Here is a 22,900-nt window from a genome sequence, read left to right as displayed (position 1 = left end):
AGTCCTCTTTGAGAACGAAGGACAAGCAGCAGCAGCAGCTAGCAGCCTTTAGGGAGCTCCACAGTTGGGAAGTTCTTCCTCACCTCCAGCCTCAAGCCGCCTCTCAGCACTTCCACTTCTTGCTCTTTCTAGGGCCAAACAGAGCAAGTGGATCCCTCTGACTTTTTCAGTTACACGAAGACACCTCTCATGTCTTACGAGTCTTCTGTAAGTTCCAGATGCTCCTGCTGCTTCCAGCAGATTCTCATCCGACTCTAGGCCCTGCACACTTTCCAATTCATCTGTGTTCCTGCTAAGCAGAGAATTCCAGAACTGAGCCCCAAACTTCAAGTGGGCTGGGGGTAGCACAGAGGACAGAGAGACTGTCACCTTCCTAGTACAGGATGCTATCTAGGTCTCCCTCACGTATGTGTGTAGAGAAGTTCACGTCCAGCAGAGGGCGTCAGCGAGAAGAGCTGACAGAGCTCATCAGGGCTTGGGGCTGGCGTGGACAGGGAGGTCCCAGCCCGCCTGCGGCTCCGTGAAGGAAGAAAGGAAGAAGCGCAAGGGATCCGGCAAGGAACAAGGAGAAGTCCACTGGGGCGGAGGCACAGGGCGCAAGAGAGAAAAGGGCCAGAGGCAGGGAGCCATGGGAAGGCAAGGGCAGCACGCTGAAGGCCAAGGGAAAGCCGGAGGGCAAGGAACTAGAGGCAGAAGCTGGCGTCCATTCGGGGCAGTCGGAGAAAAGGAACAGGGCGCAGGAATTAGCGTGGGGCAGAAACAGGGTCAGAGTTCGGCGGTCAGGGGAAGAGGACGGTGTGGAGCCCTAGGCTGCACGGACAGTTAGTGAGTTCCCCTTCCTGGTCCGAGGCTTCATGACCACTTGTCAGGGCTAGCAGATTGGTTTTTCGTCCAGCTCTGGGAAGGAGAGGCAGGGACCGGGAATATAAGGAAGATTTCTCAGGCGGGGACCAGGAGTCTGCACCCGAACACGGGAGGATGGGGGCAGCCGGAAAGAACATCTTGAGATTGTGGGTGAGAGTGTTGGGACGGGCTGGGGGAGGGGAGCGTTAGCGTCCGTTACTGCTTCTGTGGGACAGCGCGGGAATTCCGGGCAGAAAGTTGGATTCTGCTGCGTGGCACCTCCCGGCCCCCCTCCTCGGTCTTCTCTCCCTTCCTGCCTCCCCTGGGGGTGGGGGTGGGAGCTGAGCTCAGAGGCGGGTCGCTCGGGCCGGGCCTCCCTCTGGGGGCGAGATGGTGTAATGGGGTCCGCTCCCTCGGGACGCTGCTCCATTGCCTGGGGGAAGGGGAGGGGTGGCCTAAGCCACCCAGGGCAGAGGAAGGAGCCCCTCCCCCATTCCGACTCCCGGCGCGGACCAGGTGGGGGGGCGGGGAGGGAGGAACCAAGGGTGGGGGGGGGAGAGGGGCAGGACCCGGCCGGAGCTGGGAGGGAGGGAGCTTCTCCCCCCCCCCCCACGCCCGCCAGGGCCCCGGGGCCCCCAGCAGGCTCTACTTAAGGCGGCAGCGCCCGCAGCCTTCTCTACCCTCCTAGATCTCTCTCTCTCTCCCTCAACGGAAGATGCCTTCGATCGTGAGCTGCGTGAGAAAGTTTAAGACTTTCTTGATCCTGTTTTTGACCCCTTTGCTCCTGCTGCCCGTCATGGTGGTCTCCAAGTCCAAGGTGAGGCTGGGCCGAAGGCGGGGGACCGGGGCTGGGCTTGCGCTTGAGCTCTGGGCTGGGAGAGCACCGCGCTTGGGGCTGGGACCCTGACCGGGACTAGAGGCTGGGCGAGAAGCCGGGGCCGTTAGCGCACAGGAGGAGCTGCATAATTTTGGCTGACTGACGTGGATCGTGCCGCGGTTTGAACCGGGGGTAGGGATAGAGGCAGACACCAGACTCCGTGGACGGGCAGACACTGGACTAGGGCCTGGGGACAGGGCCCGGAACAGGAAAGAGAGCCTGGCAAACGAACCCTGGGGCCATTTGGAGCTGGCGGCGCGGAGCGGACAGGCACAGGGGAGCAAGGCAGCGATGATCCTTTTAAAATGACAACAGTGCCCGCTAGGAGCCTTGGGCGAAAGCCGGGAGCAACGGCTTCGAGGCTCGGGATCAGGATAATGATTAAACACGAAGAGATTCGTCCTGCTCGCAGAGGTGGCGAGCGGTCTGCAGACCGAGGTTGATTGGTGCTCCCTCCCTTTTGGGGGATGCCTCAGATACTGGGGATTCTGGGCTAGGTGGTGGCTTGCCTCCGCACCTCTGGGCTCCCTGGTGCTTTTCCCCTCTCACCTTTCCCTTTCCCTCTCCCCCTCTCTCCCCATCTCTCTGTATGTCTCTCCTCTCAGTCTCTCCCTCCGTCTGCTTTTGTCCCTTACTCTGTCCCTCTCCCCTCTCTCCTTCGCTTCTCTCTCTCCCTCTCCCGTCCAAATCTGTTTCTATCTCTTTCTCTCTCTCCCTCCCCTTCTCCGCTTTCTCTCCCCCACCCGGTCTCTGCTTTCCCCCCTCTTTTTTGTCTTTTGCTCCCTCTCTATTTTTTTCTCTTTCTCTTCCCTTCTCCCCTCCCTTTCGGTCTGCTTTCTGTCCTCTTCTTTCCCTTTTTCTAATCTGTCTCTCCTCTGTCCCTTCTCCCTCTCTGTCTGCTTTTGTCTCTTTATCTCTCTCCTCTCTGTCTTTCTCTTCCCTCCCTCCCTCTCTATATCAGTCTTTGTCTCTATATCTTTCTCCCCATCTGTCTTTCTCTTTCTTTCTCTCGTCTGCCTCACCCTCTTCACTTTCTCTCCCCTCTTTTTCTGTTTCGCTCTGCTCTCTCTCTCTTTTTCCGTCTCTGTCTCTGTGTGTCTGTTTGTCTCTTTCTCTATCTCCTCTCCCCTCTCTCCCTCTGTCTCTGCCTCTGTCTCTCTCCCAGGCTTCTCTTCCCCCCACTCTTCTCTCTCTCCCTCTTGCTCACTCTTACCCTTGGGCAACCTTGGGCTTCTCTGTGCTGCTGATCTCGGAGCCTCGCTGTCTGGTCCAAGCCACCTTTAGCCGCAGGACTTCTTCCTCGGGAGCCGCATCTCCCTGGAGGATGTGCCCCGGAGCACTCCTCCCTCTACCTCACGGGAGGCTCCTGCACCTAGAGCTCTCTTACGGCCCCTGGCGGTGGTCCCCGGGAAGGGGAGGAGCCCTCTGCAGTTTGAGCGCAGCCTTCAGAACTTGGCTAAGCCCCCGGAGCTGTCCAATCCTGGGGATCCTGCAGGGTCTCCCTCGAGCTCCTGCCTCTGCCTCCCGGAGATGCCCCTCCCTGCTCCCCCTCTCCGCAGCAGTTCGCAACCACAGCTCCTCGTCCCTACTCCCTCAGTGGGGTCCAGGTGCTGTCCTGGCACGCCGAGGAGCCCAGGGGCGCGGGCTAACCCCAAACCTCTGGAGTTCTGCACCTGTGCTGTAACCTGGCTATTTACATGCTTGAGGCCAGGGAAAGTCAAGCCAATGGATCTCTGCGTTGGGGCTCATCCCGCCCCCAGCTTTGCCCCAAGGGTCTCTCTAGCTTGAGAGTCCTCTTGGTGACCAAGGGGCACGTGTGGCAAGTGGCCAGTCAGGGCCAGGTGTCCAGCCTCTGGTCACCAGCTCATATTTTCTAACTGAATGCGGAGAGCCATAAGGAAAGGGGGACCTAGCCCCACCCCAGCAGTAGCGGGGGGGGGGGGCCCGGGCGGCTCTAGAGAATTCTTACTAATGTTAATCCGGTCCCCTGTAGTGGTGAGACTTGTGCGGCTAGTGGTAAGTGACTGGCACCCAGTCTCCTCCACCAGGGTGGTGTGTATGTCCCCTCTAACTGGGAGGGGAAGCTCTGGAACCATAGGGTCCCTCCCTTTCCCTGCTCAAACCTCAAGAAGAGGAGAGAGGGCCTGCCCAAGGAGATACCCCCAGTCAGAGAGGAGACAAAAGGGGGCCCAAGTGAGCTGATTCGATCTGGGGCCGTGCTGAACCCCAAACAGGAGCTCTTGGAGGTCAGGAGCTGGCTCAGCTTAGTCTCTGTGTATCTTTCTGATAGTGAGTGCTTCAGAAAGGCTGTGTGAATTGTCCAGAATAACATGATTTGGAGTCTTTTGCTCCTCCCGGCCTCTTCATCTGGATATTTCCCCATTGCCCACCCCCCACCTGGGGGTGAGCAGGGCCTCCTTTCAGGGCCCATGATGCCACACAGATGGGGGTCTGCCCAGCTGTGTCTCCTTGGCCACCCAGAATCCCCAGAGCCACTTGCTTGCCTGCCTTTTGGGTTTCTTCGAAGCTTGGGCTGGGCACCTGTGCTCCCTTCCATTGGCTCTGTGTTGGGACTGCCTACATTTCCATCTTCTGCCCCATCCCCATTCTCCTGGTGTCCCCAGTGGCACTGTGCTATGGTCTGTGGCTGCTGTGTCCCCCCACCCCGTCTGTGTGTCCCTCAGTCTTCAAAGGCAGTAGAGCTCCGTGCTGCTGTTGCACAGCCTGGCTTTTGTTTGGGGCACAGCTGGAACTGGGCCCAGCTGGCTCCACTCAGTCCTGTCCATAAGCTTTCCAAAGCACCAGCGGGCCAGGTATTGGGTCACAGAAACAAGGTGCCAACCAGCCTCTGCCCTCCGGCATCTTAGGCTCTGGTGGGCTGGGGCAGGGAGGGGACAACATGGCCTCACAGGGCAGAGGGGCCAGGCCTGTCTTCCATTCCTGCCTCTGCCAGGGAAGGCTGGCATTCGTTCTCCCACTTCATTGTCTTCCGTGATGGCCAGCAATGTGCCCTGAGTCACAGACTCATTCTGCCAGATACAGTCTTCCTGGATCTGAGGGGGCAGCATTCACTTCACTAAACCATTGTCTCTCCAGATAAATTAATACAAGAGCATTTGAAGACTGGGGACTCAGGAAAGGCTTGGATTAGATTAGGAAGGAGACTAGGAACAGGGCTCCCAGGAGGTGATACATTCCTGACTGTAAGAGGTTGTCACTGTAGAGGGAGGGGGAGAGGCAAAGGGAGGCTCTGCTCTTTGGACACGGGAAGAGTGGGGCTCCGGGGATATGAAGCTGCAACCCGACCCTGCCTCCAACCATTCGAGGTAGAGCCCCAGCTGCTGACATGAGTTGCCTTGGGCTCAGCAGCAGCAGCTACCTCTCCAAGGCATGTTGCCCTTTTCATATCCCGGAGTAACTGTCAACCAGACCTCCCACCATGGGAGGGGCTGCTTCCCATTCTTCAAAAGAGGCTGGATGACCACTTGTCAAGGATGTTGGGGTAGGGCATGATTTTTAGACTCCTGTCCTGTTCTGGGATCCCGGGATTCTGTAGATGCAGGAGGGTTTGGGGCTGTCATGCCCAGCTGGGAGTGGGGTTTGTGGCCAGGTGGGGCTCTGTGTAGAAGGGCCACTGCATCAGTCATTCTGACTTCAGGGACCTGAGCAGTAAATTTAGGGGGCACTGGCTAACCTCAACCCTCTGTCTAGAAGTGAGAAGGTAATGGTCAGGGAGGTCTCTAGACTCTGAGGAAGGGAAGATGCCTCATTTAATTAGCTGAGTGACTCTTCATGAGCGCCCTTTCAGTCTTGGGGCACTATTTCACTCTTCCTATGTGCCACTTGTGCACACTCTTTCTTGCGTGCCACTAGGGGGTGCCTCAGTAGAGAAAGCACCGAAGTCGGAGTCAGGAAGACCTGAGTTTGAATCCTGCCTCAGACACTTGCTAGCTGTGTGACTCTGGGCAAGTCGGTCCACCTCAGCCTGCTTCACTTCCCTCATTCACAGAGTGGAGATAATGCCAATTCCCAGGGGGTTGTGAGGATCAAATGAGATCTTTCTAGAGCGCTTTGCAAACCGCACTGTGCTTGCCATAGAAACACGGGCTGCTGTTACCGCTGTCCTGGATTTCTTCACTTTGCTTCTGTTCTCGGTGGTTGGCTTTCTTGCCTAGACACCCGATTTGGAAGGTGCCCGCAGGCAGCTTTTCCTTTCCCCTTCCTTCCCCTGGGGGCCCTGCAGAAGAGGGGAGTGGAGGGAGAGTCAGGGTCACTGTGTGCAGGAAGCGCTCACTCTTGCCAGTCTGGGCCCTTCGTTGCTGGGGGAGCTGTAGAGATGCTCGTTTGGGCATCCTGCGGCTTCTCCCAGCGTCAGCTTTTGTTCTGGAGGGCAGACCTCCTTTTGGGCCAGCTGCCACCTGACCCCACTGTGGCTTGTGTTGCAGCAGGCTGATTGTGCCTACGTCATCCTCCTCGTGGCTGTGTACTGGTGCACAGAGGTCATCCCCCTGGCCGTGACATCCCTCCTCCCTGCCTTGCTGTTCCCTTTGCTCAAAGTCCTCAACTCCCAGCAGGTAAGTCAAACTGGAGGGGCTTTGGCTTTTTGGGGCCCTTGCTGACACTCCTCACCCAGTCCACTGCTGCCTCAGTGTCCTGTTCTGGGCAGGGGGATCTTTCCCATTCGGGCTTATTCCCATCCAGCCTGCCATGCCATGCCTTCTTCTCCACTAGCTCCCATGGGGGTAGGGGGGCTTCCTGTGTCTTCCTACCAGAGTTCAATTTTTGGAACTCATGCATCTCTTACTGGGTACTCAGAAATGGGGATGCCCACACTCATCATTCCCACCTTCTAGATGAGTAAACTGAGGCTCTGAGTGGCAGAAGGACTTATCCAAGGTCACTCAGATGGCAAAGTCAGGCCTTCACACTTGAATTCCAGAGCTTTTGTGTAGACTTGACACTCCCCTGGCAGGTGTCATCCCTGAACCTGGGCAAGGTGTAAGAGTGACAGACAGGCAGGCAGGCAGACACAGACAGGCAGACAGATACAGATAGGCAGACAGGAAAGAAGACAGACACAGACAGGCAGACACAGTCAGAAAGATAGACCCATACAGAGGCATAAAAATAGAGCAGACAGATGGAAATAGCCACAGACAGGCAGATTTAGACAAACAGACAGACACAGACACAGACTGGAAGTCAGACCCATACACACAGACAGGTAAACAGGCAGATTTAGACAGACAGACACAGACAGGCAGATTGATCCATTGACAGACAGACAGACAGACACAGACTGGAGGTCAGACCCATATACATAGGCAGACAGGCAGATTTAGACAGACAGACAGAGACAGGCAGATTGATCCATAGACAGACAGACAGACACAGACTGGAAGTCAGACCCCCCCACACGGGCAGGCAGACACACTGAAGGTTGCTTCTACTCATCCCTCAGGTTTGTATCCAGTACATGAAGGACACTACAGTTCTCTTCCTGGGGGGCCTGATTGTGGCTGTGGCTGTGGAGCATTGGAATGTACACAAAAGGATTGCCCTGCGCACCCTTCTCCTGATTGGCATCTCACCTGGCTTGTATGTGTCCCGATCTTCTCTTCCCTGTTGTCTCTGAGTGTGACCATGAGAAGCTCGTGACTTAGCACAGGTAGACACGTGGGAGCAGAGAGCTGACAAGAAGGAGACCGAGGCCCACAAAAGGGGCAGGGATGGGCCCAAGGCCCCACAAGGAGGAAGTGGCAGAACAGCAAGTAAAACATGGGGGCAGCTCACCCTGAACCAGGGCTCTCCAACTAAACCTGGCAACCAGGAGCTGGGGTGGGGGTGGGGAAGAACGTTGGGAAAGCTGGCAGGGAGGTCAGTGGGGAAAGGGATGAGGATGAGGATGGTCAGTCAGGGAGGATGGAGCCTTTCCTTGGGTGCCCACCCTAGGAGGAAAGCTCCCTCTCTCCAGTGCCCACACTAAGAGGTAGAGCCCACCTTCAGATGCCCATGGCAGGCAGGACACTGACTCCTGCCCTGAATCCTCCCTGCAGCCTAATGCTGGGTTTCATGTGTATCACGGCCTTCCTGTCTATGTGGATCAGTAACACAGCCACAACAGCGATGATTGTGCCCATCGTTGAGGCCGTGCTGGACCAGCTGAAGCTGACGGGCAAGGACAACACATTTTACCCATCCAGTATAGAGCTCTTGGACAAGGATGAGCAAGAGCTCCAAGGTGAGCTCCTGGTGTGCAGGACCAAGGATTATTTCTAGGATGGACCCACGGGATGCCTATGGAGGGTTTGGCCACTCACTCCCTTCTACCTTGTGACCCTAATCCTGCTCCTCCCATCTGAGAGAAAAAGGAGAACAGCTTCCCTGCAGGCTTTCCTCCTCTCTGACCTACCTCATCAAGGGGCAGATTCTGAACAGGGCCAATCATTTCTTTGAATAAGCTAGCAGGAACAATGGTTGGGGGTGGAGGAGGCTGATTCTCCCACTGAGTCAAGCCAGCCTTGCCACCTGTTGTTCTAAGTGAGAGACTGGACCTAGCCTTCTCATTGGGCATGTGACTCCCATGGTAGATGCCATTTTCCCCTAGAGCTCCATCCAGCAGCAAGAAGGGGCTTCGAAGTCTCTCCTTTCCAAACCAACACCCTCTCTGAGACCACCTTTTCTCTGCCTTCAGGCTGTGAGCTCTCTTCCTGCCTTGGACTGGCAGCCTTGGCCTCAGGTGCAGATCTCTCTTCCTTCCTCTGTCCCCTGGGCTGCTTGAATCATAGGGGTCTTGGCACTGATACTATTCCTTAAAGGATAAATGCTTCCTTCCCGTGTCTGAGCCCCCATCAGGTTTGGTGGATGGGAAAGTTACAGCTCTAGGTGATGGATGACGTGGCCAGAAGCCTGGAGACCTGCAGCTGTCCGAGGGAAATGGGCACACTTTGTGGAGCTTTCTGGCCACTCCCTGGAGTCTGTGAGCAGGCTTGGAGCCTTGGGAAGGTTTGGCAAGGCTGGTACCCAAGGTAATTACTTCTGTTTCCTTTCCAGTGAAAAGTGCGGTTCCCCAGGTCAAGAGCAGGGAGGCAAGAGAAAAAGATAAAAATATGTGCAAGGTATTGACACTGTGTGTGTGCTATGCAGCAAGCATTGGAGGCACAGGGACTCTGACTGGCACCGGACCCAATGTTGTGCTATCAGGGCAGCTCAACACGTAAGTCATGTGCTTCTCCTGGGCTCTTTGGAGTCCACATCAACTCTGTCCAAGTTGCAAGACAAGGGTGGACCTTGGGCATAAGGGGAAGGATTGAGAGGCATTGGGACAGCTAGTCACCTTCCTCCTCCCCTCTTGAGCAGCTCCAGGAAGGGAAAGTTACCCTAGACACATTTTCCTGATGCTTCCTGCCCAGACTATGCCCAGATTGGCACCAGAGATTCTAACATTTTAATGCCATGTCTTTTACACCAAAATAGTGCTGGGCTCCTGGATTAACTAATGCACTGGGAAAAATAGTATGAGAATTTTCAGGTGGCCAGTTAAAAGTCTCTCATTTAAAAAAAAATTATTCCCCCTCCTACAATTACATGTTTAAACAACATAACATAACATAACATGGTTATACATGTGCAATTTTGTACCTGACCATGATTCACAAGGACTGATGAAAACAAAATTAAAAAACCCCAAAACACCCACCCACTTCCTGAAAGAGGCAGTAGACTCTATAATGGTAGACATGAAATTCTCATTCAAGTTTTTAGATGACAAAAAGCCTAGGAGACACAGCTAAGAGGTTGGATGATGCAGGGTCCAGATTTTGACAGACTATTTAAAGTACTGGGTGGAATCAATGAAGATGACTTTTTCTGATCCAGACCTGGGAGTTCATCAATGTGGGGAACTTCCAGTGTGGGAATTCTCTCCCCTGATGTGGCAAGTGGCCTGTAACTCTTCATCTTAGAGAATTGTCTAAAGGATGGACTGGTTCAATGAATTGATCGTTATAATCCCCCCCCCACTCTCCTGATTTTTAACTCAGAGGAGGGGAGATTGGGAAGGAGAGAGAGGAGGGTTTAGCAATAGTTATGGGAACAAATAGGATCATTGACACATTTCTAGACATCCAGAGATGAGAAAGTCAGAAGGAAGCACAAACAGCATAACTTTGAAAGTAACAAAAATAATTTATTGCATGCTTTTTGTTTTAAGTAAGTGCTATAGAAGGGAGATTCACTCTTTTCTAGAGAATCCTCTCTATGGGTTCAGCTGTGCGTATGGAAATGCTCCTTTCTTTTTTTGAGGTGGGAAGGATTAAATTCAGAATTTAAAAAAAACCACCCCACCCCCAGCCTCATTGCTCTAAGACTGAACTTCCTCCTCCCCCTCCTTCTCCTTCCCTCTTCTTCTCTTCCTTCTCCAGGTTGTTCCCTGAAGGCAAAGATATTGTCAATTTTGCTTCCTGGTTTGCCTTTGCCTTCCCCAATGTGATTGTGATGCTCATCGTTTCCTGGGTCTGGCTCCAGTGTGTGTTCCTGGGCACCAAGTAAGTGGGGGGCTGCCCCATGGGGAGTGGAAAGTGCGGACACTGCCCAGAAACACCTGTAATAAATGAAGGGAGGGCAGGAGGGAGGAGGGAGATGCTACAGCTCCTACAATCCTTCTGAGATTTGTGGTGGGGAGTTTCCTCAGGACCATCCTGGTGTCACTGTAGCCTCAGGGCCCAGGACCCCTTTCACTCCTGGGCAGCTGTCTTCCTCCCACTTCCTGCAAGCCCCCAGCAGAAGGCAGTTCTGTCCTTTAGGAAGGAGGGGGCTCTGAGGTCATCAGGAACCCATGTTACAGGGGACATCTCTGATCTAACTGTTGACATTGCTGGATTGCAAGTCTTTGTGGAAGGCAGGCAGCACATGGGAAGGGGGAAGCAGCTCTGTTCCCCAGTGTCTGTCCTCAAGTAGCTATATATGTGGGGCAGGAAATGGGACAAATGGCCCCCAGGGTGATAAAGGACATGTATCATGGTGGGTGAGGGGCATGCTTCCTGAAGGCCAGCCATGCCAGCCTCAGACTACCTGCTCCCCAGGCTCTCTGCTGGTCATGGTTCTGAGCATTCATGCTGGCCTTGACTCATGTTTTGGTTCCAAAGTTTTAAAAGAAACTTGGGGCATTGGTATGGAGAAGACCGAGAAGGAGAAGGCAGCATACCTGATGTTGAAAGAGGAATATCGGAAGCTGGGCCCCCTCTCCTATGCAGAGATCAGCGTGCTCACCAACTTCCTGCTCCTGATTATTCTGTGGTTTTTTCGGGATCCTGGCTTCATTCCTGGCTGGCAATCACTTTACTGGAAGGAGAATAAGAAGTAAGGGGCTGGGTCTCTCCTCTAGAGTGGCCCTTAGCCTGTGCTCCCGCTTGCCCCTTCAGCTCTTCTCCATGAGGGGGCTCACCTTGCTCTGAGCAACTGTCCTGGAAGGACCAAAGCAGGGGGACTGCCGGGATCCCCAGAAGCCCCTGGAACTCAGAGATGACTCAGGGGACCTGGCCACCATCTACCCAGCACTCATGAAGAGGGAGACCTAACCAGGCTTTTTCCTAAGTCTCCTCTTCAGGCAGAGAACTCCTAATTTTCAAAGGAATGGGATGATGGGAGAGGACTCCTGAAGGCCTGACCAGAGTGGGGAGGAAAGGAATACCAGGGACAGTCCAGAAGTAGGATCATTCTATAAGGTCTCGAGGCAAAGGAGATAGCCCATGTGGTCCCAGTGAAGGGGGAAATATTCGATAAGTCTGGGAAGGTTGGACAGCGCAAGAGACCAGAAAGTCTTGGATGCCTTGAACAAAGAAGGCTGACCTTGATTGTAGGCTGTAGGGAGTTACTGGGGGTTTTTGAGCCCAGGAGTGACATGAGGAAGGAAGGTTGTTTTAGCAATGGTGTGAATGGCAGCTTGGACCAGACATGACTGAAGTGGGAAGACCTGTAGGGAGGGTTGTGTAGCAGTCTAGGGGGTGGGTGGTAGTGAGGGCCTGCATGATAGGGACTGGCCATAGGAGGAGAGGGAAGGAAGATGTGAATGTCATCTTAATAGGAAGTGGGCAAAGAGAAGCCTCAAAGACCCCACCTCCTGTCAGAGAGATGAAGGTACCATGTTTCCCCCAAGGGCCTGGACAGGTGAGCAGTGGGGCCATAGCAGAAGCCACAGAGTTAGCAGGAGAAGGAAATGAAAAGAAAATTAGCTTGAGTTGCTGGGAGAGACAATCTGTAGGCAGTTAGACTACAGAAGAGACGTCAGGGATGGAGGTGCAGGTATGGGAGCCTGGCCAAGGGAGAAAGTGCAGAGAGGTACGAAGGTGGCTTAGGACAGAGTCATTGAAGATACCCAATGGCAGGGTTTAGAATGAGGACAAGGAGCTCCATCCCTGGCCTAAAGCCCATAATTGTTGGAGCTTTGGTTCCCATTCTTGGACACCATTGTCACCTCATTCGTTCCCTTTCCAAATCCTTTCATCTCTTCTGAAGCCCTCCTCCTACTTTGTTAAGCTCCCCACCTGAGCTTCTCACATCTTCAAGGCCCTCTCATCCTCAGCAGTACTTTCTACATTCATTCCTATGTCCTCTGGTTGGGTGAGTCTTGGGAAGTCCATGTCTTGGGGAGGCAGGTAGGCAACCTGCCTCTGTTGTTGGATAACAGGGAGGAGTCACTGGTGTCTCCCTTCTCTGGCCACTTGTGGATGCTCAGTCTGCTTGCAGAATCTGTGAGAACCCCCCCCCCCAACCAGCTCCCTCTCATTTGGGAGGAACTTCCCATCTAGGGTTAGCTCCAAATGCTTCCACTTGCCAACTCCGTGACACACATCAGGATCCTCCTCAGCCTCTTCAGAGCCTCTCTGTTCTTGGATGAAAGTCCTTCTTCCATCACTGAGGAACATTGAGTCTCTTTAACTTAGAGGAGAGAGACCAACCTGTATTTTACTTGTGTAGGCAAGAGCCTCAGTATTTTGTGGTTCTTAATAGTAACGCTTGTCCCAAGTCAGAGCAGGGATGTGGCATCATTCTGAGGTCTTGGGGGTGAGCTGGCTGAGTTGGGCCTGCTTGGCAAAGAGTTAGCAAATGACCATTTAAAGGGAGGGAGAGAAGGAGGGATAGGCTACAAAGGGAGACTTGTGAGCTTGGGACAGAAGAGGAAGCTGGGACAGTAACCTGTAGGATGAGAGATGATGACAGTGAGTTTGGTATCTTGGGGGTAGCAGGAGGCTTCAGTTCCAGTGAGAGGAGTCCGGGGAATTGTTGAGGGTTTTACTGAGGACACTGTAGATGAGTGAACTGGGCTTGAGTGTCTGGGAAGGAGTTGTGATGATTAGCAAAGGGTGTGAACCTTTAAAGGGAGGCACATGTGGACTTGTACCCAAGGCCAGGAATGGCACCCAGATCTGGGCATCTAGACCAACGAGAGGCATAGCAGCTTAATCCACCACAAGGTGGGCAGTGTTCCAGCATGAACCCTCACCCATAGGGCTAGACCACAGGGCCCCTGGCATTGGATTCACTGAGCTGATGAGTGGCCAGCTACTAGTTCCAGGAGGGAAAGCTCCCTATGAGCTGGGGTGGGCAGAGAAGGGTCAGATTTGGTGAGCCAGCCAGGAGGTCTGCACTCCCCCAGCTCCATCCTTGATCTAGCTCATTCTGGATCCTCTTGGCCAGAATCACCCACTGTTGGCTCATATGCTCTTCAGGTATGTGTCAGATGGCACTGTGGCGGTGTTTGTGGCCATCCTGATGTTCGTCCTTCCTTCCCAGAAGCTCAAGTTCAATTTCCGAAGCCAGACTGAAGAAGGTGAAGCCCCCAGAGTGGGGCAGGGGAGCAAATGACCTAAACTGAGGGGACTCTGGTCCATGACCATTGAGGGGGGGTGTGGCAGAGAGGGCACCTACCTACCCCGTGTCTAACACACTGGTTGGGGTCTTTTATTTCAGAATGGAAAGCTCCATTCTACCCACCACCCCTGCTGACCTGGAAGGTGGCCCAGGAGAAAGTTCCCTGGGGCATTCTGCTGCTCCTAGGGGGTGGCTTTGCCTTGGCTAAAGGTTGTGAGGTAACTGTGGGTCCTTCCTGTGGCTGTGTAGGGAGGATTGTACTTGGGACCTGGCACCAATAAGGGAGACCTTACAGGGCAGTCTTTCCCTCCTCATCTGCCCCCCTAAGCTGGCACTCAGCAGTAGCTCATATGAGGTGGGAAGGATAGAGGGGAGATTTCTCTCTGCTTGGACCCAGGCCTATAGTCTTTAGCTTGGCAAGAGTTGGGAGGGAGGATGTTGGAAAATTAAACCCACTACGGCCCCACACTTTTCTTCCCTGATGAGCAGATGGGGACAGACAGATATGCATCCCCTTCCCCACATGGACTCCCTCTTGTCCTACATGGAGAAAGGGACCTGTATGCAGTAGGGAACCAGAAGGGCCAGATGGAGCAGGAGGCAAGATGGGAAAAATGACCAGGGCTTTCTGTCTCCCCAGTGAGATGTCATTCTGGGGTTGGAGTACCAGGCACAAGTAGCCCACATTCCGAGCCTGTCTAGAAACCCCTCTTCCAGGGCAGCAGGAGTCTGAGGGGACTTGTCCAGAGTTTCCCTCCCTGGCACCAGGGAGTCTGAGGAGACAGACAGTTCTCCTGGCTCTCCAGGGGGCATCTAGTCAGTCCACCAAGGGGTTGGGATTGTCAGCCAGCTGGGGCTTACTTACAGGCACTCTAGAACAAGGCAGCCATGCCACTGCCCAGTGTGTGCTCTTGGGCAAGGCACATCTCTGAGCACCAGTTACCCCATCTGTAAAATGGGCACCAAACATTGGAAGGGATTCTTGTGAGGGAAACATGTGTCAACATGTGGGGAGGGTGAGGGGCTGGCCAGTGGAGGCCTTTGCTTGGTCAGACATCCAGGGATGCCCAGACTTTGCAAGGCCTGTTTTTATGCTTGTAGGTCTCAGGGTTGTCCGAGTGGATGGGGCAGCAGATGGAGCCTCTGAAGAACTTCTCCCCACCAGTCCTGGTCCTGTGCCTCACAATCTTTGGTTGCCTGCATCACCGAGTACACCAGCAACATCGCCACCGCGACCCTCTTCTTGCCCATCTTTGCCTCCATGGTGAGTGGACTCAGCCTCGCCAGCGAATGTTGACCATGTCCTTCCTGTGGGGCCAGAGCACTCCCCCTCTCCCACCTTCCTCCCTCCTCTCACCCCACCCAGCCCCCTCCTCTGAGCTTTTCAGTACCTTGGGTGGCTGATCCTGATCCCAGGATGGCTAGCTGTGCTTAGGGTTCAGCATCTCATTTTCCCCTCCACCTTCCTGCAAGGGGCTTTGTGCACAGTAGGAGCTTAGCCAGGGCTTGTCGCTGAGGGCAGGCCCTGTGCTCTAGAAGCTTAGGCTCTTGTGGAATTAGATAAAGATAGGGAAGGGAGGTTCCATCCCAGTCCCAATGTCTCTTTGGAGACATCAGGATTTCTTGAAACAGCCTTCTTCCCCCATTTTAAACTCTGACCAAAGTGAATATCAAGTCCTACCTAGCTTTGGAGCAGAAAGGAAGGCCATTTGGCCAGTGAGGCCATTTAGCATAGCCAGGGCCTCTTCTGAGTGAGGCCAGCCAGTCCTCAGTCCCCCAGGCACACACTGTTCTGTGGAGACCTAATCACTGAAGTGGCTGGTGAACACCAGTCAAAGCCTGGGACCAGCCACCCTTCCCTGGAATCCAATCTTTAACAGTCCTCCACTGGCCTCTTTCCTCCTCCACCTCCTCATTCTGCTCTTATATGGGCTTGTACTATTCCTCAATGTTAAACCATTGGCGCCTGGTCCTGGGCCTGGCAGGGGTTTTGTAGAGACAGGGTCATGGGGGTCTTGGGCTTCGGGTCTGAAAGGAGGGGATCCTCTCCAAACAGTAGAGCCAAGATGTAGTTAAACCATCCCAAAAGCAAAGCAAAGTGAAGTTTTCCCCCTCTCGCATTAAAAAGATGAGAGCCTTCCAAGTAGCAAAGTATACAGCCCAGCTAAGTGTTAGGAAGCCAACCTAATGGATGGCTACGATGGGCTCGCTTCTCCTGTTGTGGCCACGAATGGCACCATGTCTCCCTGGGGAGCCCCACAACAGAGGCCTGGATGCCTCCCCAACACTCTCTCTAGGGCACTCTGTCATGTGGCCCTGTCGTGGTCACAGGCCCTCCCACAGTGAGCTGGCTTTCACCCAGACGCTAGACATGGGGCTTTCTGGGGCTGAGTCTGCCCTCTCCTAGCCTGGCAAATCTAAGGCTAGAGAAGAGGGTGCGTCAGGGGCTCTGGGCCCTGGACCTCTGCTCTTTCTGGTATCATTCAGAAATCCCAGCCTTGGCCACCACCCCATGAGAACCGGGTTCAGAGAAAAGCTTCTCACGGAATGGGCAGGAAATCCCAGCTAGCTATCCAAGGATATACACTTAGAACAGGTGCTGAATGGCAGCTGGACCACCCACCAGTCTGTCCCCTGTGTTTCTGCATGGAGGACAGGGGATTTTCATTAAGTCTCCAGGCTTTTGATTGACTCCCCATCCCTACATGGACTTTTAGGCTGTGTCTCCTGAACCCCTAAACCCACACCTGTTCACTCACATCACTTTGTGCCCAGCTGGATCAGTGGAGATTTCTCTGCTGAAGTGCCTGACATGATGTCATAGCCCCCACACCAGACTACCCTCTCCCCAAGGGGTCTCACTGGAACCTTCCCGCTCCCCCCCCCATATAAATTGTTGGGTCATTGGATTCAATTTATGAAATCAAGCTCAGGCTCTAGGCTGAACAGACTGGCCCAAGCCAAGTGGGAATGATTGTCCAGTGCTGTGAGCATCTGGTCATTTGTGTTTGCTTCCTGAACATTTACAATGTATTTTTTTATTCTTCTTCCAGTCCCAGAAAATTAACCTCAACCCCCTGTATGTCATGCTTCCCTGCACTCTGAGTTCATCTCTTGCCTTCATGCTGCCCGTGGCCACGCCACCGAATGCCATTGTGTTCTCTTATGGCCACCTCAAGGTTGCTGACATGGTAATCTAATTGTTCTGAATTGTAAGATAATGAGATAAGCTAAGGTGTGGGTGCTGTCCATGGTGGCTGAGTGTGGCCACCCGCATGGGAGGTGTGAACATATAGCTCAGGGATCTCTACTCCAAGCAACACTGATTCTGGCTTGAAAAAGAATTGGGATAAGGGGGCCACAAAGCCAGCTACCTGGAAATATCTATCTGCCTCCCCAGAGATTGCTCATCTAGGTTAGATCCAAGCTGCTTCCTGTCCCTTAAAAGAGAAGGGATATAGTTTAAACCCAAAGGCTTGATTAGAGAGAAAGAAGGCAGGTGGGGGGGGAGAGGGAGAAGGGAAGGGAGAGAGAGCCAAATTTCACTGGGGGTGGAATTGGGGGGTTCCTTAAGGTCTCTAGGGAGACAAGAGGATAAAGAGAGACATGTTGGGGGTGGGAGGGGCCACTTTCCCAAGTTTGTTCTTTTTCCTCCTGGATTCCTCTCCAAAGAAAGTCTGGAACTATATGTCTTCTCATGAAGTAGGAAGGTTGAAGGTCTCTCTGCTTCCAAGCTCTCATGCCAACTCTGACCCTGCTTCAGGCCTGTAATATCAAGTCCTCGTCCTCTCCACCAATAAGGGGAATCATGCAAATACCAGCATTCTTGAGCACTAGAAGTACAGTCTCGGAACCACTGCCCTTGGGTCTGAGGAATTTCTCAGAGTTCATGAAGATGGCAGAGGTGCAACAGGACTTGGGGCAGGCAAATATCTGGACTTTCCCAGAGGATTCCAGAAGTCACAAAGGATTCTGGTTAGGTGCATCTGGAACAGAGTTCTAGAGCTGTGTCAGGGACAAAGCAGGCCCTGAGGATGTAGAGCTGGGCACGATTTTAGTCTGTCCCAGATAAGCCCCCCTGCCTCCAGACTCAAGTTTCAGGTGGGACCTGGGAGGCCTGTGCTAGGCCCAGCTCCTGAGAAGCTCTCTCCCTCCCTCAGCAGCACATGCCCTCAGGGGGAGCTTCTGGCTGTTGGCCCAGTGGTACTGTCAAACTGTCAAGTCTGATTTCAGTGGTCCCTTCTTCTCTCAGCCCAGGCTTACTAGCTTTAGTCCTTGGTTACTTGACCACTCCCCTGCTTTCTGGCCTTTCTTCAGGGAGACCAGCCACCTCAAATCATTCTGAGTCCACAGAGCCCTTAGAAACCAGCCATGACCATGGTAGCATTTTAGGGACCCTGGATTCTTAGTGGCTCTCCCAGCTAAGGGCATTAGAAAAGGGACTGAGCTGTTTTTCCAAGGATCAGCCTAGCCCAGTGTGGAGAGACTCACTATCACAGGGCTTGCTCCATGGCAAAAAGTTAGAAGCAGCCCCTTGTGATGAGAGCAGAGGGGGCAGAGATGGGAGCCTTCATTGAGATGCTAGTGCTCCAAATGCGAGGTCTTGTCTAGTGTCCAATGAGTGCAGGTTTGTTTGTTTTTCCTTTTGTCCAGACCTAAGATTTCATCAGAACAGATAACCCCTCAGTGAGAGAACTCCAGCTTCTCTGAAACTTACAGCTTGGAGGCACTGAGAGTCGAAGGGTTTCATAGCCAGTCAGTGTCCCAGGTAAGACATGAGCCCAGGCCATCCTGACTTGGAAGCCCTCCTGCCTGTCTGACCAGCATTCTGAATTCAAGATTCCATGCTCCCCAAAGCACTGGGTCCTGACCATCTTCAGATTCTTGAGGACAAAAGGATTACCCACCTTGAAGAAGTGGAAGACGTAGTACCTTGGAGAAGCAGAGAAAGGCATTAGCACAGTTGGCTTTAGCGAGTGTGCAAAAGTAACCAGAAGAGTTGCCTCATGGACACTTGGGCCTCTGTTGCAGGGCTTAGGATGAGTTACTTGGCATGGAGGATTTAACAGTGGGGACTTTGACAATTAGTGACTGCAATGCAAAGGTGGCACTAGGCTGGGAGTGGGGAACCTGTGGCCTCAAGGCCACACGCAGCCTTCTGGGTCCTTGCATGTGGCCTTTTGACTGAATCCAGGTTGTACAGAACAAATTATTTTATCAGTCAAAGGGCTGTACCTGAGGACCTAGAGGGCCACACGTGGCCTGAGGCCACCCTGGATAGGCAACAAGAATGAAGACTACATTGGAAAGCATTATGCGGAAGTGAGAAATGAGTGAAGCCAAAGGTTTGTAGACCTATATATTGCAAATTCTTCAAGAATGGAGGCTGGAAAAAACATGGCAAACCCCAAAAAGTGGATCCACACACTGGCTGAAGTCTAGCCAGCAGCAGATGCTGGTCTCCAGTGTCTCCAAACACTCAGCGGGGAGTCATTGGACTTCAACTCTGTGATTCTCAACAAATGGATGAAAAAGCATTTTATGTGCCAAGCACTGTGCTGAGTGCTGGGTATACACGTATGAAAAAACAGGCAACTCCCGTCCTCACGGTGCTTTTGCATTCTAATGGGAGAACAGTGGCTGGGGGAGGGGGTGGAGCGGGGAGTGGGGGGGGTTACGTGGCTCCTGAAAACTGTTGTTGTGGTTTGTCCTTCATTCTCGAAAGAGGACCACGTCATGGGGAGGGTGAGCACGACGTGCAAGCGAGTTCGATTTAAGTGAGGGAGGGCTGTGCCAAGTCACCAGCCTCACCTTCTCCTCTGGAGCCATCTGGGTCCGGTGGCTTGATGTAGATTACGACTGGAGATGGACCTGCACGCAGTGGGAGACCTTGGCATTTTTAAGCTAAGGTCTTTCCCAGGTCTCAGTTTGTCTGAGGCAACACCCATTCAGTGATTAAGGCTAGGTAAGAAATGAGGCAGAGAATGACCTCTTTAACCTACTCAAAAAAAATAATCAGGGAGGGGAAGACCCTCAGAGTTTCTGGTCAAAATAGAAACAATTGCTATTTATATTCACTCTGCCCATCAGAACCTCAAACAATGACCAAAGTAGGTTTGGGCTTATTGTTAGCCCATCAGTGAGAACCAGAGTGATTAGGTTTAAGGCCTGGTCCTTAAAAAAGAAATCTAGCCAGTAAACCCCAAGATATCTTGCCAGTTTCATAGGGAACCAGGATGACATGCCCCACCCAGGCACAGTGGCTGTGCTGATTTGATCAAGGATTGTGGGGACAGACGGCTACAGAGTGTGAGTGGAATGGGGCCTCCAGGAAGCAGTTCCATAGCAGGTTTGAGTAGCAGGTGTGCTTGCTATGGATTCTCTGTGATTTTGGTCAGCTCTCAGGTTTTTGTTGCACAATGACAGGTTTTCTCTGCTGCTGTGTTAGTGTGTTCTCAGCGTAGGCAGAGCCTACCTAGGGCAGTTTAGTGAGGGGTAGGAGCTCGGGGTGGGGGTGTTTGGGAGGGTGGTCTGGCTTTGCTTTTGCTCTGTCCCCCCCACCCCAGCCTGGCCACTGCCCAGTTGCTGACTTGGCTTTTTTGTTCCAGGTGAAAGCAGGCTTGGTGATGAACATAATTGGCTTGATCGGTATCTCTCTAGCCATCAACACCTGGGGACGTCTCTTATTTGACCTGGATGAATTTCCAAGCTGGGCGAATGCCACACAAGTCAGCACTAGCAACTAAAGGTTCAGCTGGCCAGCTTCTGTGGTGTGGGAGGGGCAGGGGGAGGGGGGTGGGGGGAGGGGAGAATGGCAAGAGTCTCAGTAGTCAGTGTCCCCAGCCTGTGGCCTGGGAGCTCAAGGCTCTGTGGCTCCCTCAGCGTGGCCTCTCGGAACAGCCTGTGTCTGCAGGTAGAATTGAGAAGTACTTGCCCCAACTGGGCAAAGATGTACAGAGGTGATGTATCTGAGCAAGGCATGTGAGACAGAAGAAGGCCAGCTGCTCTTCCTAGTGTCCACTCTGAGTGGCCCTTCTGGCTTCCCTAGTAGCTGATGGAGTATCCCCTGGGCCCCCAGTGACCAGCAGCTTCTCTCTGCAGCAGACCCCAGAACCCACTGACCAGGGAAGCTCTGGCGCTCTGGTGCCTGTGTGTGCAGACCCAGGCTGTCTTGAAGCCTGGAACCATTCCCCACTGGGTTTGGGTATTTCCTGGGTATTTTGGGGTCTGCCCCTTGGGTTAGTGAGGGAGCAGGGCCTCATGGCTCTACCAAGGGAGTACCAGGCAGTAGCCACTGAGAGCCTCCTTTCACTGACTCTCAGCTGGCTCTGCTAGAGGGAAGGTCCAGGAAACCCTCCTCTTTCAAAGCCACACAAACCATCTCTCTTTCCTGAGCTCTGGGAGCCCTTGAGCTGTAGCCTCAAACAGCAGACCTGGAGCCCAGTTGCAGGACAAAGAAGGGCTCTCAGCCCTGCTCCGAAGCCCTAGGTAGATGTCATTGGCCCTCAGGAATGGTGCAGATGGCCAGGGTCCTTTGGCAGGTGTGGAGGTCTTTGCCTCTTCTGGCCCAAGACAAGTACAACTTCTCAGCACTCACTCCCTTGGTCCACACGTGGTCAGCAGCTTCTGCTCTGGCCCAGAGGCCCCCCAGCCCCTGAATATCTTGCTGGATTAGGGATGCAGGCAGAGGAGGTGATCGAGGCCTACTTCAAGGGGAAGTAAAAGGTCCACTTGGGCAGAGTGGGTCCCCTGCTCTCCTATGGTGGCTGGCCTGGAGCCTGAGCCCCAGAATGCATGTGGCATAAAAGAAACAAGGCCTGTTTGCACAAGAAATCTGTTTCCTATTTCTCAGCCATCATCCATGGGTGGTCAGTGGCTCTTCAATGTATGCTGGAGAACAAACCAAAATGCCTTCCCCTGTCCAGGCTTGTTGTAGAAGGCCAAGAATAAAGTTACCAGGCTGAAGAGATCACATCGCCTGCTCCGTGTATCTCAGCTGCCCAACACGCGTGCGCACTAATGCTGGCTCCCCTGGGAGGGGACTGCCCCACAATCCGGGGGGGAGGATCTAGGCAGGGTGAGTGGCAGTAAAGCTGTCCAGCAGAGGCCTGGTCTACCTCGACATGGGGTAAGCTCCTTCTTACTGGGGCTCTTCAAACAAAGGCTGGACAGCCATGTGGCCGGTATGTTGTCCAAGGTGGGTTGGCATGGATGTGCCATCAGTTCCCTTGTTCCTTCCCCCTTGCCTTCACACCCAGGATTGGTCAGTGTGGAAGGCAGGAGAGGGTCCACACAGAAGTCAAGGGCTTTTGCTGTTACCCAAAGGGGTGCAGGACATGGTCCCACCTGTCAGCTGGATGGAGGATGGATCGGAGTGGGAAGAAGCAAACCATCCATGAAGTGCCTACCGTATGCCAGGCACTGGGGATGCAAAGGCAGGATACAGTTCTTGCCCTCAAGGAGCTCGGTCTATGGGAGACACCATGCAGACAACACTTGGCTCTTGGAGACAACATCAGGGGGAGGGCCTAGAGTTGGAGGCTGGGGGAGGTGAAGAGAATCCCCAGAACTGATACCCAGAGACTCTTGTCAGAGGAGCAGGAAGGGGACCAGAGCTTTGGGATCCCAGAGTTTGGAGGGGAGGGAGAAGGCTTCTACCTGTCTTGTGGCCAGATACTAGTGGAAGCCAAGCAGGCAAAGCGGGGTGTATTGGAGAAGCTGCCCTCTGGTGTCTGAGCAGAGAAGGGATGGGAGGGGGCACAGATGAAGCAGGGAGGCCAACAATGAGGCAGCCTGGGGGAGAGGTGATCATGGCAGATGAGGTCTCCTGCTTGGAAGTCTGGCTTCCTGGGAGATTGAGAAGGCAGCTGGGAAGAGGGTGAGAAGAGCCCCAAACAGGGTGGAGGGCCCGCAGTGGGACTCAGCCTTCCACTCCAGCCAGAGGCCCCAGGGTGCCCTGTACCCACAGGCTGAGGTGCAGGTCTCAGGTGGCCGGCCCCACCAGGGAGGTACTAACCTGCCACAGTGCCCAGCAGGATCCTGGAGTGGTGAAAGGCCAGCCCCACCCCCATCCACCCCCTTCGACAGATTTTCACACCTGACTGCTCAGTTCCCCCTCTTGTAAGAGGCCATCCCTGGTTTTACCAGTCCATAGTGATCTCTCTTTGAACATGGGGGAAACCCTAACCATCTCTATGCCATTCAAAGAAGCCTATTTAAGAGCTGGAAACATTTGATTGTTGAATTTCCCTCAAGGCTTAGGACCCAGCATTGGCAGGTTGGACCCCTGGAGGCATGATTACTCCAGGT

At 53.7% G+C, this 22,900-nt stretch overlaps 1 protein-coding gene across 1 annotated transcript; it reads left to right on the top strand.

Annotated features, from left to right (window-relative positions):
* The first annotated feature begins 447 nt into the window (after window positions 1-447).
* SLC13A5 (solute carrier family 13 member 5) lies at window positions 448-21,560 on the top strand. The gene is given in 16 exon segments (XM_078147222.1): window positions 448-1,014; window positions 1,559-1,660; window positions 6,166-6,294; window positions 7,182-7,318; window positions 7,777-7,961; window positions 8,774-8,936; window positions 10,144-10,266; window positions 10,867-10,882; window positions 10,884-11,080; window positions 13,450-13,550; window positions 13,691-13,809; window positions 14,693-14,779; window positions 14,781-14,855; window positions 16,645-16,782; window positions 20,200-20,339; window positions 21,444-21,560. Coding segments are annotated over 15 exon segments (1,746 nt in total). The 5' UTR covers window positions 448-978; the 3' UTR covers window positions 20,338-20,339; window positions 21,444-21,560.
* The last annotated feature ends 1,340 nt before the right edge of the window (window positions 21,561-22,900 follow it).

The sequence above is a fragment of the Phascolarctos cinereus genome, unplaced genomic scaffold (genome assembly GCF_003287225.1).
Source record: "Phascolarctos cinereus isolate Bilbo 61053 unplaced genomic scaffold, phaCin_HiC Scaffold_7;HRSCAF=346, whole genome shotgun sequence".
Lineage (NCBI taxonomy): Eukaryota > Metazoa > Chordata > Mammalia > Diprotodontia > Phascolarctidae > Phascolarctos > Phascolarctos cinereus.
Note: the sequence above shows the minus strand (reverse complement) of the source record. Positions and strands in the feature narration are given on the sequence as shown.